Source organism: Eublepharis macularius, chromosome 5, assembly GCF_028583425.1.
Source record: "Eublepharis macularius isolate TG4126 chromosome 5, MPM_Emac_v1.0, whole genome shotgun sequence".
Taxonomy (NCBI): Eukaryota; Metazoa; Chordata; class Lepidosauria; order Squamata; family Eublepharidae; genus Eublepharis; species Eublepharis macularius.
This window is the reverse complement of record NC_072794.1, coordinates 68,656,069-68,670,806: the sequence shown is the minus strand read 5'-3', so window position 1 is coordinate 68,670,806 and position 14,738 is coordinate 68,656,069. Positions and strand designations below refer to the sequence as shown.

Sequence of the window (14,738 nt, the reverse complement as noted above, 5' to 3'; positions counted from 1 at the left end):
ATTAAAGGGGCAGTAAAAACAAGCACACAAGAAAACACACACATCATATGCACAAAGCTAACTAGAAAACATGGAGAGAAAGAGACTCAGGGATGGGTGAGATTTACCAGTCTAAGAGATAGAGGACATCTGTAGAGAGTAGTGGCTGAGTGACCAGGGCTTCATGGCAAGAAGAGGAAGAGGGCTCAGACACGTGTCTGAGGGTGTATGTGGGATCCCAGGATGCACACATGTACACATGGCAGGGCAGACCAATTATATTGTGGAATGTACCCTGGGGCAGAATCGTGTCTTTTGCTGACTCCGGAGGTGAGACAATAAAATGGGAAAGGTTTGATTAAACCTTACCTTTGTTGCTAAAGGTAAGAAAAGTGATTGATGACCCGCAATGGTTGGATGGGAAGGGATATTAGATCCCTGAATAGCCTCGATTAGGAAGGTGGATGAGGGAAGATCGGCAGGGTGTGGGTGATTAATTCAGGAACTCCTGGAAGACCTCTTTTGTCCTTATCAGATCAGGCCCATGGGAAGCCCAGCGTAGAGCGGGTTACAGTAATCCAACCTAGAGGTGACCATTGCTTGGACCACTGTAGTCATGTCATGGGGAGACAATTAAGGGGCAAGCTGCCTGGCCTGCCGAAGATAATAAAAGGAAGACCTGGCAACTGCAGTGATCTGGTCCTCCATCTTCAAGGAGGAATCCAGAATCACCCCCAGGCTCCTAACCCTCGGGGCCAGTGTAAGTGCTGCCCCATCAAGTGTAGGAAGCCGGGGTCCCAAAGCCATCTCCCCACGACCCACATACAGGACCTCCGTCTTCGTGGGATTCAATTTCAGCCAACTTTGTCTCAACCAACCAGCCACAGCCTCAAAAGCACGCTCCAGGGCATCAGAGGCCGATCCAGGCTGCCCGTCCAACAACAGATAAAGCTGGGTGTCATCCGCGTATTGGTGACACCCAAGCCCGAAACTCCGCACCAGCTGGGCGAGGGGGCGCATATAGATATTAAATAATAATGGAGAGAGTATCGCTCCCTGTGGCACACCACAAACCAGTGGCCTACGAGATGACACCCTCTCCCCGAGCGCCACCCTCTGTCCCCGATCATGGAGAAAGGAGACCAGCCACTGCAGTGCTGTCCCCTGAATCCCCACATCGGCAAGGGGGTGGGTCAAAAGCTCATGATCGACCATATCAAACGCTGCTGACAGATCCAGCAAAATCAGCAGTGCTGATCCGCCCTGATCCAGATGTCTGCGGAGATCGTCTGTGAGGGCGACCAACAATGTCTCGACCCCATGTCCCGGGCGGAAACCAGACTGGAAGGGGTCTAGGGCTGAGGTCTCCTTCAGGAAATTCTGCAGTTGCTTCTCTGCCGCCCGCTCAATCACCTTCCCCAAAAACGGAAGGTTGGAAACTGGTCGGTAATTGAGCAGGTCAGCAGGATCTAATGATGATTTCTTCAGAAGAGGCCGTACCACAGCTTCCTTCAGCGCCTTGGGAAAAACCCCAGAGCTCAAGGACAGGTTTATAATCGCCTCCAAGGAATCCCGAAGCCCGTCAACACTGGCTTTCACCAGCCATGACGGGCACGGGTCCAAGGGGCACGTGGTAGGCCGTACCACCTGCAGAATCCTGTCCACCTCTTCCCCGAAAAGAGGGCTGAAATGATCTAATATGGGTCCCGAAGACGGCCAAGGGGCCTCTAGTTCATTTACTGTATCAACTGTGGCTGGTAAGTCGCGGCGGAGAAGCAAGATCTTATCAGTAAAAAAGCTCGCAAAAGCCTCACAGCTTATCTCCAAATTCAACTTTTGATGGTCTCCACCTGATTGGGAGACCAATGAACGGACCACATTAAATAATTTAGCTGGGCGTGAGCTAGCTGATGCGATGGAAGCTGCATAATACTCTTTCTTCACAGCTTTCACCGCCATCTCATAGGACTTCATAAACAGCCTATAAGATGTTCTTGCTTCCTCGTCACGAGATCGCCGCCACACGCGCTCAAGTCGTCTTAGCTCCCGTTTCTGTTGCCGCAGCTCCTCTGTATACCAAGGAGCCCGGCGATTCCGGCAGCGAAGAGGACGACGGGGGGCGATTTCATCGATGGCCTCAGAGAGCCGGACTTGCCAGCCCTCCACTAGCTCATCTAATGAACCACCGTGGAGCATTGGTTCCCTCAGAGCATTCTGGAACCCAATTGGGTCCATCAGTCTCCGCGGGCGAGCATAAATTTGCTCACCACCCTTGCAGGAGGGGGGTGGCACGCCGAGCCAGGCCTTCACAACCGCGTGGTCTGACCATGGCACCAACTCTACTTTATCCAGAACCACATCCAATCCCATCCCGAAGATCAGATCTAGCGTGTGGCCTGCTTCATGTGTGGGTGCCGATACAAACTGGGAGAGTCCCAGTGTTGCCATGGCTGACACCAGGTCCGTGGCCTGTATCGAGGTGGCATCATCTACATGGGCATTGAAATCCCCCAGCACCATCAACCTGGGGTACTCCAAGGCCCACCCAGCAACCACCTCTAGCAGGCGCGGTAAGGCGTCTGCTGGTGCGCTGGGCGGTCGGTACACCAAGCAGACAGCCAAACTCTCCTCGACATTCCACACCAGGCCCACACAATCAATGCCAGAGATCTTCGGGGCGGGAAGCGGCTTGAAGGAGAAACCCTCCCGGACAAGGATTGCCACCCCTCCCCCCCGACCCTCAGTTCGTGACTGATGAAGGACCGCATAACCCGGGGGGGTCAGCTCACCAAGAGCAACTGTTTCTCCTTCCCTCACCCAAGTCTCAGTCACGCATACCAGGTCCATATTAGCTGCCATAAAAGTATCATGCAGCATACTGGTCTTATTATTTATGGACCTGGCATTGCACAACATCAGTGTCGAAGGAGGATTTTTCCTAGCTCCAACACCGGCATGCCTCAGGATGGGGCGTAGGTTGGAAGGGCACCGAGCCTTTCCACATCTCCGTGACCTTCTCCCTTTAAACCAGGCCCCACCGCCATACCTCCCCCATCCCCAGAGGACTGGTATCCCTGGCCCTATCTCAGATGCCTTCCTCATATCCATCCCCTTATCACAGCATACAAACATCCTAAGCAGCAATAAACAGCACCAGTTCTTCAGCAGCAGCAGTCCCCGGCAGCAGCTCCTTTAAGGCCAGAGCACTCAGGGGGCGGGGCTGAGCAGGTGGAAAAGCTCAGCCCTCGATGGAGTAGCCTCCCTGGTCAGCAGAGCGCAGGCAGCTTCAGCAGCAGCAGTCCCCGGCAGCAGCTCCTTTAAGGCCAGAGCACTCAGGGGGTGGGGCTGAGCAGGTGGAAAAGCTCAGCCCTCGATGGAGTAGCCTCCCTGGTCAGCAGAGCGCAGGCAGCTTCAGCAGCAGCAGTCCCCGGCAGCAGCTCCTTTGAGGCCAGAGCACCCAGGGGGTGGGGCTGAGCAGGTGGAAAAGCTCAGCCCTCGATGGAGTAGCCTCCCTGGTCAGCAGAGCGCAGGCAGCTTCAGCAGCAGCAGTCCCCGGCAGCAGCTCCTTTGAGGCCAGAGCACTCAGGGGGCAGGGCTGAGCAGGTGGAAAAGCTCAGCCCTCGATGGAGTAGCCTCCCTGCTCAGCAGAGCGCAGGCAGCTTCAGCAGCAGCAGTCCCCGGCAGCAGCTCCTTTAAGGCCAGAGCACTCAGGGGGCGGGGCTGAGCAGGTGGAAAAGCTCAGCCCTCGATGGAGTAGCCTCCCTGGTCAGCAGAGCGCAGGCAGCTTCAGCAGCAGCAGTCCCCGGCAGCAGCTCCTTTAAGGCCAGAGCACTCAGGGGGCGGGGCTGAGCAGGTGGAAAAGCTCAGCCCTCGATGGAGTAGCCTCCCTGGTCAGAAGAGCGCAGGCAGCTTCAGCAGCAGCAGTCCCCGGCAGCAGCTCCTTTAAGGCCAGAGCACTCAGGGGGCAGGGCTGAGCAGGTGGAAAAGCTCAGCCCTCGATGGAGTAGCCTCCCTGGTCAGCAGAGCACAGGCAGCTTCAGCAGCAGCATTTCCCCGGCAGCAGCTCCTTTAAGGCCAGAGCACTCAGGGGGCGGGGCTGAGCAGGTGGAAAAGCTCAGCCCTCGATGGAGTAGCCTCCCTGGTCAGCAGAGCGCAGGCAGCTTCAGCAGCAGCAGTCCCCGGCAGCAGCTCCTTTAAGGCCAGAGCACTCAGGGGGCGGGGCTGAGCAGCAGGTGGAAAAGCTCAGCCCTCGATGGAGTAGCCTCCCTGGTCAGCAGAGCGCAGGCAGCTTCAGCAGCAGCAGTCCCCGGCAGCAGCTCCTTTAAGGCCAGAGCACTCAGGGGGCGGGGCTGAGTAGGTGGAAAAGCTCAGCCCTCGATGGAGTAGCCTCCCTGGTCAGAAGAGCGCAGGCAGCTTCAGCAGCAGCAGTCCCCGGCAGCAGCTCCTTTAAGGCCAGAGCACTCAGGGGGCAGGGCTGAGCAGGTGGAAAAGCTCAGCCCTCGATGGAGTAGCCTCCCTGGTCAGCAGAGCACAGGCAGCTTCAGCAGCAGCAGTCCCCGGCAGCAGCTCCTTTGAGGCCAGAGCACTCAGGGGGCGGGGCTGAGCAGGTGGAAAAGCTCAGCCCTCGATAGAGTAGCCTCCCTGGTCAGCAGAGCGCAGGCAGCTTCAGCAGCAGCAGTCCCCGGCAGCAGCTCCTTTAAGGCCAGAGCACTCAGGGGGTGGGGCTGAGCAGGTGGAAAAGCTCAGCCCTCGATGGAGTAGCCTCCCTGGTCAGCAGAGTGCAGGCAGCTTCAGCAGCAGCAGTCCCCGGCAGCAGCTCCTTTGAGGCCAGAGCACCCAGGGGGTGGGGCTGAGCAGGTGGAAAAGCTCAGCCCTCGATGGAGTGGCCTCCCTGGTCAGCAGAGCGCAGGCAGCTTCAGCAGCAGCAGTCCCCGGCAGCAGCTCCTTTAAGGCCAGAGCACCCAGGGGGTGGGGCTGAGCAGGTGGAAAAGCTCAGCCCTCGATGGAGTAGCCTCCCTGGTCAGAAGAGCGCAGGCAGCTTCAGCAGCAGCAGTCCCCAGCAGCAGCTCCTTTAAGGCCAGAGCACCCAGGGGGTGGGGCTGAGCAGGTGGAAAAGCTCAGCCCTCGATGGAGTAGCCTCCCTGGTCAGCAGAGCGCAGGCAGCTTCAGCAGCAGCAGTCCCCGGCAGCAGCTCCTTTAAGGCCAGAGCACTCAGGGGGCGGGGCTGAGCAGGTGGAAAAGCTCAGCCCTCGATGGAGTAGCCTCCCTGGTCAGAAGAGCGCAGGCAGCTTCAGCAGCAGCAGTCCCCGGCAGCAGCTCCTTTAAGGCCAGAGCACTCAGGGGGCAGGGCTGAGCAGGTGGAAAAGCTCAGCCCTCGATGGAGTAGCCTCCCTGCTCAGCAGAGCGCAGGCAGCTTCAGCAGCAGCAGTCCCCGGCAGCAGCTCCTTTAAGGCCAGAGCACTCAGGGGGCAGGGCTGAGCAGGTGGAAAAGCTCAGCCCTCGATGGAGTAGCCTCCCTGGTCAGCAGAGCGCAGGCAGCTTCAGCAGCAGCAGTCCCCGGCAGCAGCTCCTTTAAGGCCAGAGCACTCAGGGGGCAGGGCTGAGCAGGTGGAAAAGCTCAGCCCTCGATGGAGTAGCCTCCCTGGTCAGCAGAGCGCAGGCAGCTTCAGCAGCAGCAGTCCCCGGCAGCAGCTCCTTTAAGGCCAGAGCACTCAGGGGGCGGGGCTGAGCAGGTGGAAAAGCTCAGCCCTCGATGGAGTAGCCTCCCTGGTCAGCAGAGCGCAGGCAGCTTCAGCAGCAGCAGTCCCCGGCAGCAGCTCCTTTAAGGCCAGAGCACTCAGGGGGCGGGGCTGAGCAGGTGGAAAAGCTCAGCCCTCGATGGAGTAGCCTCCCTGGTCAGCAGAGCGCAGGCAGCTTCAGCAGCAGCAGTCCCCGGCAGCAGCTCCTTTAAGGCCAGAGCACTCAGGGGGCAGGGCTGAGCAGACACAGAGTTTCAAGAATTTTCTCTGGGCTAATATCCCCCCCTTCTTTGTATTGTGTGATTGTGGTGTGTTTATTGAATTGTTTTATACTATTGTAAACATTTTAAACTTAAATTGTTCTAAAATATTGTTTTAAATTATTTTTACTGTTTTAATGTTCACTGCCTTGGGGGAACCTATTTGGGTAAAAAAGCAGCATACAAATATTTTAGATAAATAAAACAAATAAGATACACATACAGAAACTATCCCCCTAGGAATCTGGGCAATATATAAATTATCTCTCCCACCACCCTTAGAATCAATTCAGAAACACTAACTGGTACAGAATGCTGCAACTCAGTCACTATTGGAGACTAGGCAGAGGTAACCAATGGAGTGACTGAAGAATGGATGTAATATGCACACATTACACCCATTCTGCAGTCACTCCATTTATTATTAGCAGTTACTGGATTTAATTCAAGGTAATGATTATCATATATAGAGCTCTTCATGGCCTTGGACCCTCGTATAAACTGACCCTACTCTCCTGCTGTGCTCTATTGCGACAGTTTCACCCATTTAAGCAAAACCTTCTGAAGGTACCCCCTTACAAATGGATAAGATCAATAGCTTCCCCTTCACATGCATTCTCTGTGGCTCCCTTCTGTTGAAATGGCCTGCCTAAATCACCTGCTGGTGCCTCTTTGATATTGCAAACTATGTAAAACAGAATTGTTCAGGAGGGCATCTTTATAAAGGGAATAAGGCTGGAGTATAATGGAATGGTTCAAAAAGGAACTTTTGTAAAGGGAAGACAATTGTAGTCTATTTCACAGTCTATTATTTTGCTCTTACTGCATTGTTTTGTACTTTTGTCTGATTTTTGGGGGGGCATTGTTTCTCATTTTTGTAATCCTAGAATTATTGCACTATGGTTGTTGTGGGTTTTCCGGGCTGTATTGCCGTGGTCTTGGCATTGTAGTTCCTGACGTTTCGCCAGCAGCTGTGGCTGGCATCTTCAGAGGTGTAGCACCAAAAGACAGAGATCTCTCAGTGTCACAGTTCCATCGTTCTCCGGCCGTGAAAGCCTTCGACAATACATCAATTATTGCACTGTTTTGGATGCCTCATTCTATTTGATTGCATTGTCTTACACTATGAAATCCATCATGAGGTTCAAAAAGAAAGGCAGGCTAATAAACAAAGGGGAAAAAAATTAAAATGACTGACGTTTGCTAGTGATATATAAAACAGACCTTCACTTTCTGCTATGGCAAAAAATAAGAGCATGCTAAGATATCTCAGCCGTGGCAACAAGACACAGAGCTTCATCAGACAGGAAAAAGAGGTGATTCTAGTAAAGCATTGCCTTTTTCCTAGGCTAATTCTGTCCATTTTCAACAGAATTCCTGAGTCACTACTATCTAGAGTTTTAGCTTCATGCTTTAATGAGACATCAGTGGTTGAGTGGTTGAGAAAAACTAGTCGCTCCACCAATATTTCTAAATGGTGATCACTTGTGTCAGAGGAAAAGAATGCCACAGGAAAGCAGGTATTCCTAGCAGAGAAAGATTTATGATGAATTCATATCAAGCCTTTCTCTGCCCCAACTCACCCCCACCCTTTTTGTAATTTTCCCTTTAAAAATATGGAATATGATTCTTCTTCAGAGCATTTAAAGAAATGAGCTATGAGTCAAGAAAGCTCATGCTGGAATAACTGTTGTTAGTATTTAAGGTGCCACTGGATTTCTGTTTGCCTCTGGAATTGTCTAGCAGAGATATGCTTCTGGGCATGAATTCCAATTGATGAAAATGTTCAACAAGACTTTTAAAACCTAAACTGGAAAAAAAATCACCCATGACATTTGAATATGTTCTACACAGCATCTCTGAAGTACTGCAAAAATAAACCCTGCATGGTGTCCAACGTCCAACCTCAAGGACATAACTGGAAATCAAAACCTATGAATATTTATTTAGGGCATGTATTCCTACCTTATACAAGAAATTCTCAAGATGGCTCATGCCTTTTTTTGTAAAAATACAATAAACTGCGTTAAGTTATTGGCCACTTTGCAAAGTTTGAAACCTACAGAGCCTTTCTCCAACTTAAGTGACTCTTGGATGCAACAAGGCAATTTCACAAGCAAGCCTATCAGATTTGAAGATTACTGCTTATCACAGCCAGGCAGGCTAATATGAGAGCTGCAGGCATAACTTGTTCCTAGGCCATTTAGAGTTTTAAAGATAAAAACTATCAGTTTGAATTGTGCCCAGGGATTAATGGAGAACGAGTGAAATTCCTTCAATACTTGTGAGATATGTATGTTCCTAATAACAACTTCATTCCGAATCAACTGAAGTTTTTAAAAAGTCTTCCAAAGTCACTCATACAGAGTATATTGCAGTGATTTAACTTGGATTTAAACAGAATCCAGACTCTGACCAAATCTCATTTTTCAGGAAAATGACACTCCAACCAGAGTTGGCTCACAGTGCTCTATCCATTTTAGATTCCACTACTCATATTTTCACTCTGCCCTACGTTTTGGGAAGTTTCCCTGTCAAATATGATTACATTTTCCCCATAAACATAATGCTTATGGGAAATGTAAGAACATCTCTCCTTGATAAGTCTTTTAAAAATAAATTGATGGCTCTCCCTTTCACCCTTACTATTTGCAATAGCCCTAGAACCCTTAGCTGTTAAAATACAAGAAATCAAATACATGAAATAAAAATAGCTATCAAAACACATAAGATAATTATGTTCGCCAATGACATATTATTATATATCACAAAACCAGAAGAATCATCCCATCTACAAGAAACACTTGACATATATGTTCAAAGCTCTGGACTAGCAATCAACTTAGGGTTGCCAGCTCCAAGTTGGAAAATTCCTGGAGACTTGGGGGGTGAAACCTGGAGAAACCTGGAGAAAGTGGGGTTTGGGGAGGGAAGAGACCTTGGCATGGCATAATTCCATAGAATCTACCCCCCAAAGTAACCATTTTCTCCAGGGGAACTGATCTCTGTGGCCTGGAGACCAGGTGCGATTCCGGGAGATCTCCAGCCACTACCTGGAGGCTGGCAACCCTAAATCAACTCCTCTAAGTCAACTGTACTAAGTCAAACCAAAGAGAAAATCCATTCAAACTACAATTATCAATGGGTTGAGAAATACCTACCATATCTTGGAATTAATATACCTCATAATATAAATCACCTAATAAAATAAAATCATAGAATATCAGAGAAATAAAACTTTACTTACTCAAATGGAACAAACAACTAAACACATGGTATGACAGATATCAGCTAATTAAAGCATTTGTTCTCCCAAAAATAATCTTTCTTTTCTGTGCCATCCCACTATCATTACCACCAAACACAGTGAAACAATGGCAATCGATTCTCAACTATTTCTTATGGAACTGTAAGCATCTGAGAACCTCCTTTCAATTTCTGAGACAGAAAACCACTCAGGGAGGCCTCAACTATCCAGACATAAATACATACGCAATCGATATTCAGCTCTCAAATGTAGTGCAGATGTTACAGAGAGAAAAATAACCAGGCCGGATACAAATTTTGAAACATCTATTATATCCCAAGACAATCCAAGAGCTATTCTGGAGTAAACGGAAATATATATATATTTTAAAAGAAAATATGGGAATCCCTTAGAGCAAAAATAATTCCAAATATCTCGCACTACTCTCATTTCTAACACAAGACTGGTTCCCACCTGGAAAAGATCAAGCAAATTGTAACTACTGGAGACAACTCAACATGACAAGACTAATACATTTAACATCAAACAAAGGAATACTAACAAAAACAGAATTAGAAAACAAAACAAATCAATGTATTCCTTGGTTCTCTAACTTCCAACTTTCACATATGGCTACACAAATCCAATTGATGGAAATACTACAAAAACCCAAATCGGATTTTGATATCATATTAGATCAGCCATAACCAATTCAGAGGGCCTCATTTCAAAAATCTACAAAATTATCATCCAAATATACAAATCGAAAACAATGAATTTCCAAATAAAATGGCATCAAGACTGCCGTTCCATAATAACTACAGAAAGAAATCTGGTTACCAAAACTACTTAACTCTCAAGAAACCAATACTAAACTCCAAACATACAAAATCATAACACTATGGTACTACACCCCACCCCCTAAACTGGCCACAATCCCTTCAACGTATTCTCCACTGAGTTGGAGGAAATGTGGAGGAATTGGAACGTATGCCCATTTCTGGTGGCAATGTACAAAAATAAACAACTATTGGAAATAAGTTCTAAACACATATACCTCATAACTGGCTATAAAATCCCACACCTCCCCCCCACTGGCCAGGCAAGCAATGGTGGGGGGGAGAGGCTGGGAACAGGAGATACCCAGCCTCCATGAGGAGAATGGGATCCCTAGGTGGGAGAAAAAGTTTTTAAAAACTGCTGCTGGTTTTTAAAAACTGCTGATAGTGTTATATCAATTCCTGGTAAAATCATGGACTTCAGAGATTCCTACAACAGGCTGGTCTTTAAAGTCCTACGTGGTTTGGGACTGGATTATCTGAAGGACCATCTTTTTCCATATGTTCCTGTCAAGGAAAGAAGCTCAACTGGTGGGTACATGAGACAGGACCTTTTCAGTAGCAGTCTCATGATTATGGAACAGCACCCTCAGAGTGGGGCACTTGGCCACTTCACTGCCGATCTTCAGGAGGCCGCTAAAAATGTTTTTTTTAAAATTTAGGACTGCTTTTAATTAACTTTGTTTCTTTGTTTATCCGTAGTCTTAAACTGTGCTTTTAAACTTTGTTTTTATTCATTTTATAGTTGCTTTAATTATATTGTAAGGTGCCTTTAGTTTCTGAAAGGTAGAAATGTGGCTAATAAATGTTTTTAAAAAGTAAATAAAGCCCAGAAGAAACATAATGCCATCGGCCAACAGCCCCCCCCCCATGTCTGCTCCCCCAGTGGCTGGCAACCCTACTGTTCTATCACAAGATCTCTACTAGATATCAGTATGTGGCATCTCGTTTGCAAAGTGCATATGAATGAAAAATCAAACTGTGTGACTGATATACCACATACAATCTGAAAACTGACAGGGCATTTTAAGCTTCAATGTGTTGGTTATTTCACATGTGTATGAAGCAAAAGATACCCGTGCATAGATATGTGCAATGCCTGGAAGCAGGACATGCTCTCATGGTGGGTGTTTCAGACAGAAATGTCCACCATTCTCCATTACAAATGGTAAGATACAACCCACTAAAAATGACATTTATAAAACTACTTTTGTATTTGTAGATTTACACATAGAATGAGCAAATAAACGTGTGCCATCAAATACAAAAGGTTTCTATTTGTCATTTTCAGTGGTTTTTTTCTGAATGTTTTCCCCATTACCTCCATGTTTAGACATACACAGAATATCATTTGTGGCTTACACCTACAAAGGTATACTCAGGGTCATGAAAAGCAAATGGGAATAAGCATACGGTGGGGACTCACCCGCATTTGCTGGGCCTTGAGGGGCGGGGAGAAGGGCAGGCTGGGTAACGTAGTCCACAATTGGAGCAGGCCAATTGGAGCAGGCGCCGGGGGACCAATCAGGAGGAGGCTGGTGAAGCCCGACCTGAGAAGGGAGGGCTTCACTCAGGTCCTCCCAAAAAGGATTTATTCCTGGGCTGGCCTCCGTGACGCAGACAGCCTCGGAACAGCGATCCCCACCCACCCTCCGCTTCATTCAATGTTTTGAGAGGTTATGCATTCATTGGTGTTTATGTTAGTGGCAACGAAGTTAGTGTGCATACAATGGATTACAAGGCATGTGTTTAGCTTCTGATTGTAAAGGTTGAATTCCCTGTAACTGTCAGTGTTACTTTGTCACAACTTTTAGTGGGCGGTTTGTGCATAGGGCACCGATCCCCTGGTGGTAAAACAGGGCCTGCTGGCACTGTTTCCCCATAGAGGGGATCCCCATAAGGGATCTTGGACCAGGCTTTGCAGTAGTAAACCCAGCTCGGGGGCCTGACAGAACAGGCCTGTGTCCAGGTGACGGGGGAGCCACGCAGAGGCGACGGCCCAGTGTGACTCCCTTAACTGTCATCCCGTGGTTTCCCCCTGCAGCAGGCGTGCTGCAAGGGTGAGGGGTCATCGGTGGGCAGGCGGGCCTGCCGATGCTGGGATCCGTGCTCTTAAGCAGCCATAGCTCATTAATTCTGTAACCAATAAAGTTGTGGCCAACATTTTTCCAAAAAGCAAGTGTCAGCGTGGTTTTTTCTGCCCTGCGCATCCCCGCCCTTAGGGATGGCACAGCAACCCTTCTTACTTTTATTTTGCCAGTATTGTCAGCAGTGCACAGCAGAAAGGATGAGATAAACACTTGCATTAACTAAAAATACAAATGCTAGTAGTGAACACAACATCTTTCTTGGAAATTAGAGAAAACATTGGTCAATACCTGAAATAATGGACACATATTATTTATCACAAGGCACTGCTGTCACACATTATAAAATCGAATCCAAAAATATGTACCAAGGACAAATGCTCCTGCTCCTGCAAGGGTGGAAAGGAATCTCTGAATTACATGATTACTTCAATGCTAACTCCCCATATTGCATTTTCCCCCAGAGCATTTTAAAATACATCGAGCTTAGATGATACAGTAGTTGTGTAGTAGCCACTTTAAGAAATTTGCTATGGCCTTACCAGCAGCACAATACAAATGCCTGCAGTATCTGCTGCTATTGTCATGGTAACTATACATTAGAATTAGTGTGTCAATGCGTAAAGCACCGTGCTAAATTCAGAAGATGATTTTATTATGCTGCCAATAAACTTCTGTACAGTATGTAGGCTCTGAAAGATAGAAACCATCCTTAATTCCCCTTAAATGTAATGGAAATTGTGTCACAAGACAAGTATATAGAATAAAGTGCAGGATTTGTAGTACTCTTCTGGCTTTCCCAATTTCAAAGCATTACAACTGTTCTGGTACATTATATGTGATTATAGGTAAAATATAGTGTGGTATGATTGTATATTATTTAATTATGAAATATCTGCAGTATACTGTTATGCATGTTTAAACCCACTGTGTTCAGTGGGCTTGAACTGGAGTCACTCAGCATAGGATTGCATTGCTAGCAGTGTAAGAAGACATTTTCACTAGACAAAGGATGCATTCACAACATACTTTTTTTATAGTGTGCTTTTTGATATGCTTGCATAAGGTCTATAACAGGGAACTGACCATTATTAATTTAAATTACTTCCTCAGAAATGTGGTGATTTAATAAGAATATTCTTGCAGATGTGCATGTTAATGTTTAAGGTAACAAATGTAGACTGTCTTAGAAATGTATTTAGAAATGTATGTTATTAGTCACTGTTAGGAATCCAGAACTTTAGCGTACACAGGCTTTTCTTCAATAAGGCATGACTTGACCCATATTTCTAAAATTATTATTGTTAGAAATTGTGATTTCTTAAATTGATAAAAATCTCTCTCTATATATATATGGGGGGGGGGGGGTGCACGGGTGCTCAGAGATGTATGCTGTTTAGGACTGTACGGTCAGTGTACTACCTGCTATTCAAAGAATATTTAATTTGGATTGTCTGAGCCTGTCTCCACTGACACGGATTCAAGTAGCAAAAGTATTGCTTGTCACTGGAACTTGTAATGTCACTTATATTCAATGGTATTTTCTCTATATTTTCTCTATAGATGAATATCCATGTTCTCTTGCCTATTCTAAATAAATAAACCTTAGTTATTAGCTGCAGTTCTTGGTTCTGGAATGAGGTTAATTACTTCTAAAATTCTCCATCATATATTCCCAATTATAAGCATTATAAACTCTTTCCTCAATGAGCTCAGCTCTCATGGCAACTGCCAGAATGTGGAGCAGGTATACTCACTATGTAATGGCTGAACTCCACAAAGAATTCCTAAATGTGGAGGAAGAGAACTATCCATCGGGATGTCATTTTGTCAGTAACTCCTCACAGTACTACCACATGCCCTGACTTCCAATACTCTTTATATTTTGTTGTCCTGAATTAAGAGAGCAACCTACTCATCTTCCAACCACAAGAAAAACTACATGAAGATAAATCAAAATTCAAATAATTTAAACTGCATCCTTTCCCCTCCATTTGCAGAAAAAATATTGCAGAAGTTCAAAATACTAAATGAAAGTATTTACCTGTTGTGAATAGGTCCTCTGAACTTTGGGTCAAATTTCCTTGGTTCACCTGCATTTAAAATAAAATATTATAAAATATGTCAAAGCAAACAAAACAACAGTATGTTGTATTAAAACAATTTCAGGCAATCAACCAATTACTCTTACAAGAAATATAAGTAATGTGTTGCTTAATGTAACTCAGGCAGTAGACTGCTCTGAACTTAATTTAACAGCTATGACTGATATAGTTAGGTATACTTTAAGCCATCATGCCTTGTAAAGAGTATAGTGGAACATTCACTCTGCAGAAAAAATGAAAAGTACTTATTGCAGATAACCACAGTGCCTAGACTACAGCCAGGAAACACTAATCTCCTGACCAGTTCATATTGTTGCAAAATCAAGAGCAGCTTTCCTTGGATGTGTCCTTGTGTGTTTTTTGCATCCAACTGGGCTTTCTGATCATTGTTCATGATTCCCATCAATCAATTTCTTTATTTGGTAATTGACCAGTACAAATCAGAAACAATAACTATATAATGAAATCATACGAAAACAGAAT

General features: G+C 46.6%; 1 protein-coding gene across 1 annotated transcript in view; it reads right to left on the bottom strand.

Moving 5' to 3' along the window:
• SLC44A5 (solute carrier family 44 member 5) overlaps positions 1-14,738 on the bottom strand; it is a 322,515-nt gene that overhangs the window by 122,533 nt on the left and 185,244 nt on the right. Inside the window, exon 2 of the mRNA XM_054979634.1 lies at positions 14,195-14,243. Coding sequence (XP_054835609.1) covers positions 14,195-14,243 — 49 coding nt within the window. The remainder of the gene's footprint in view (positions 1-14,194; positions 14,244-14,738) is intronic.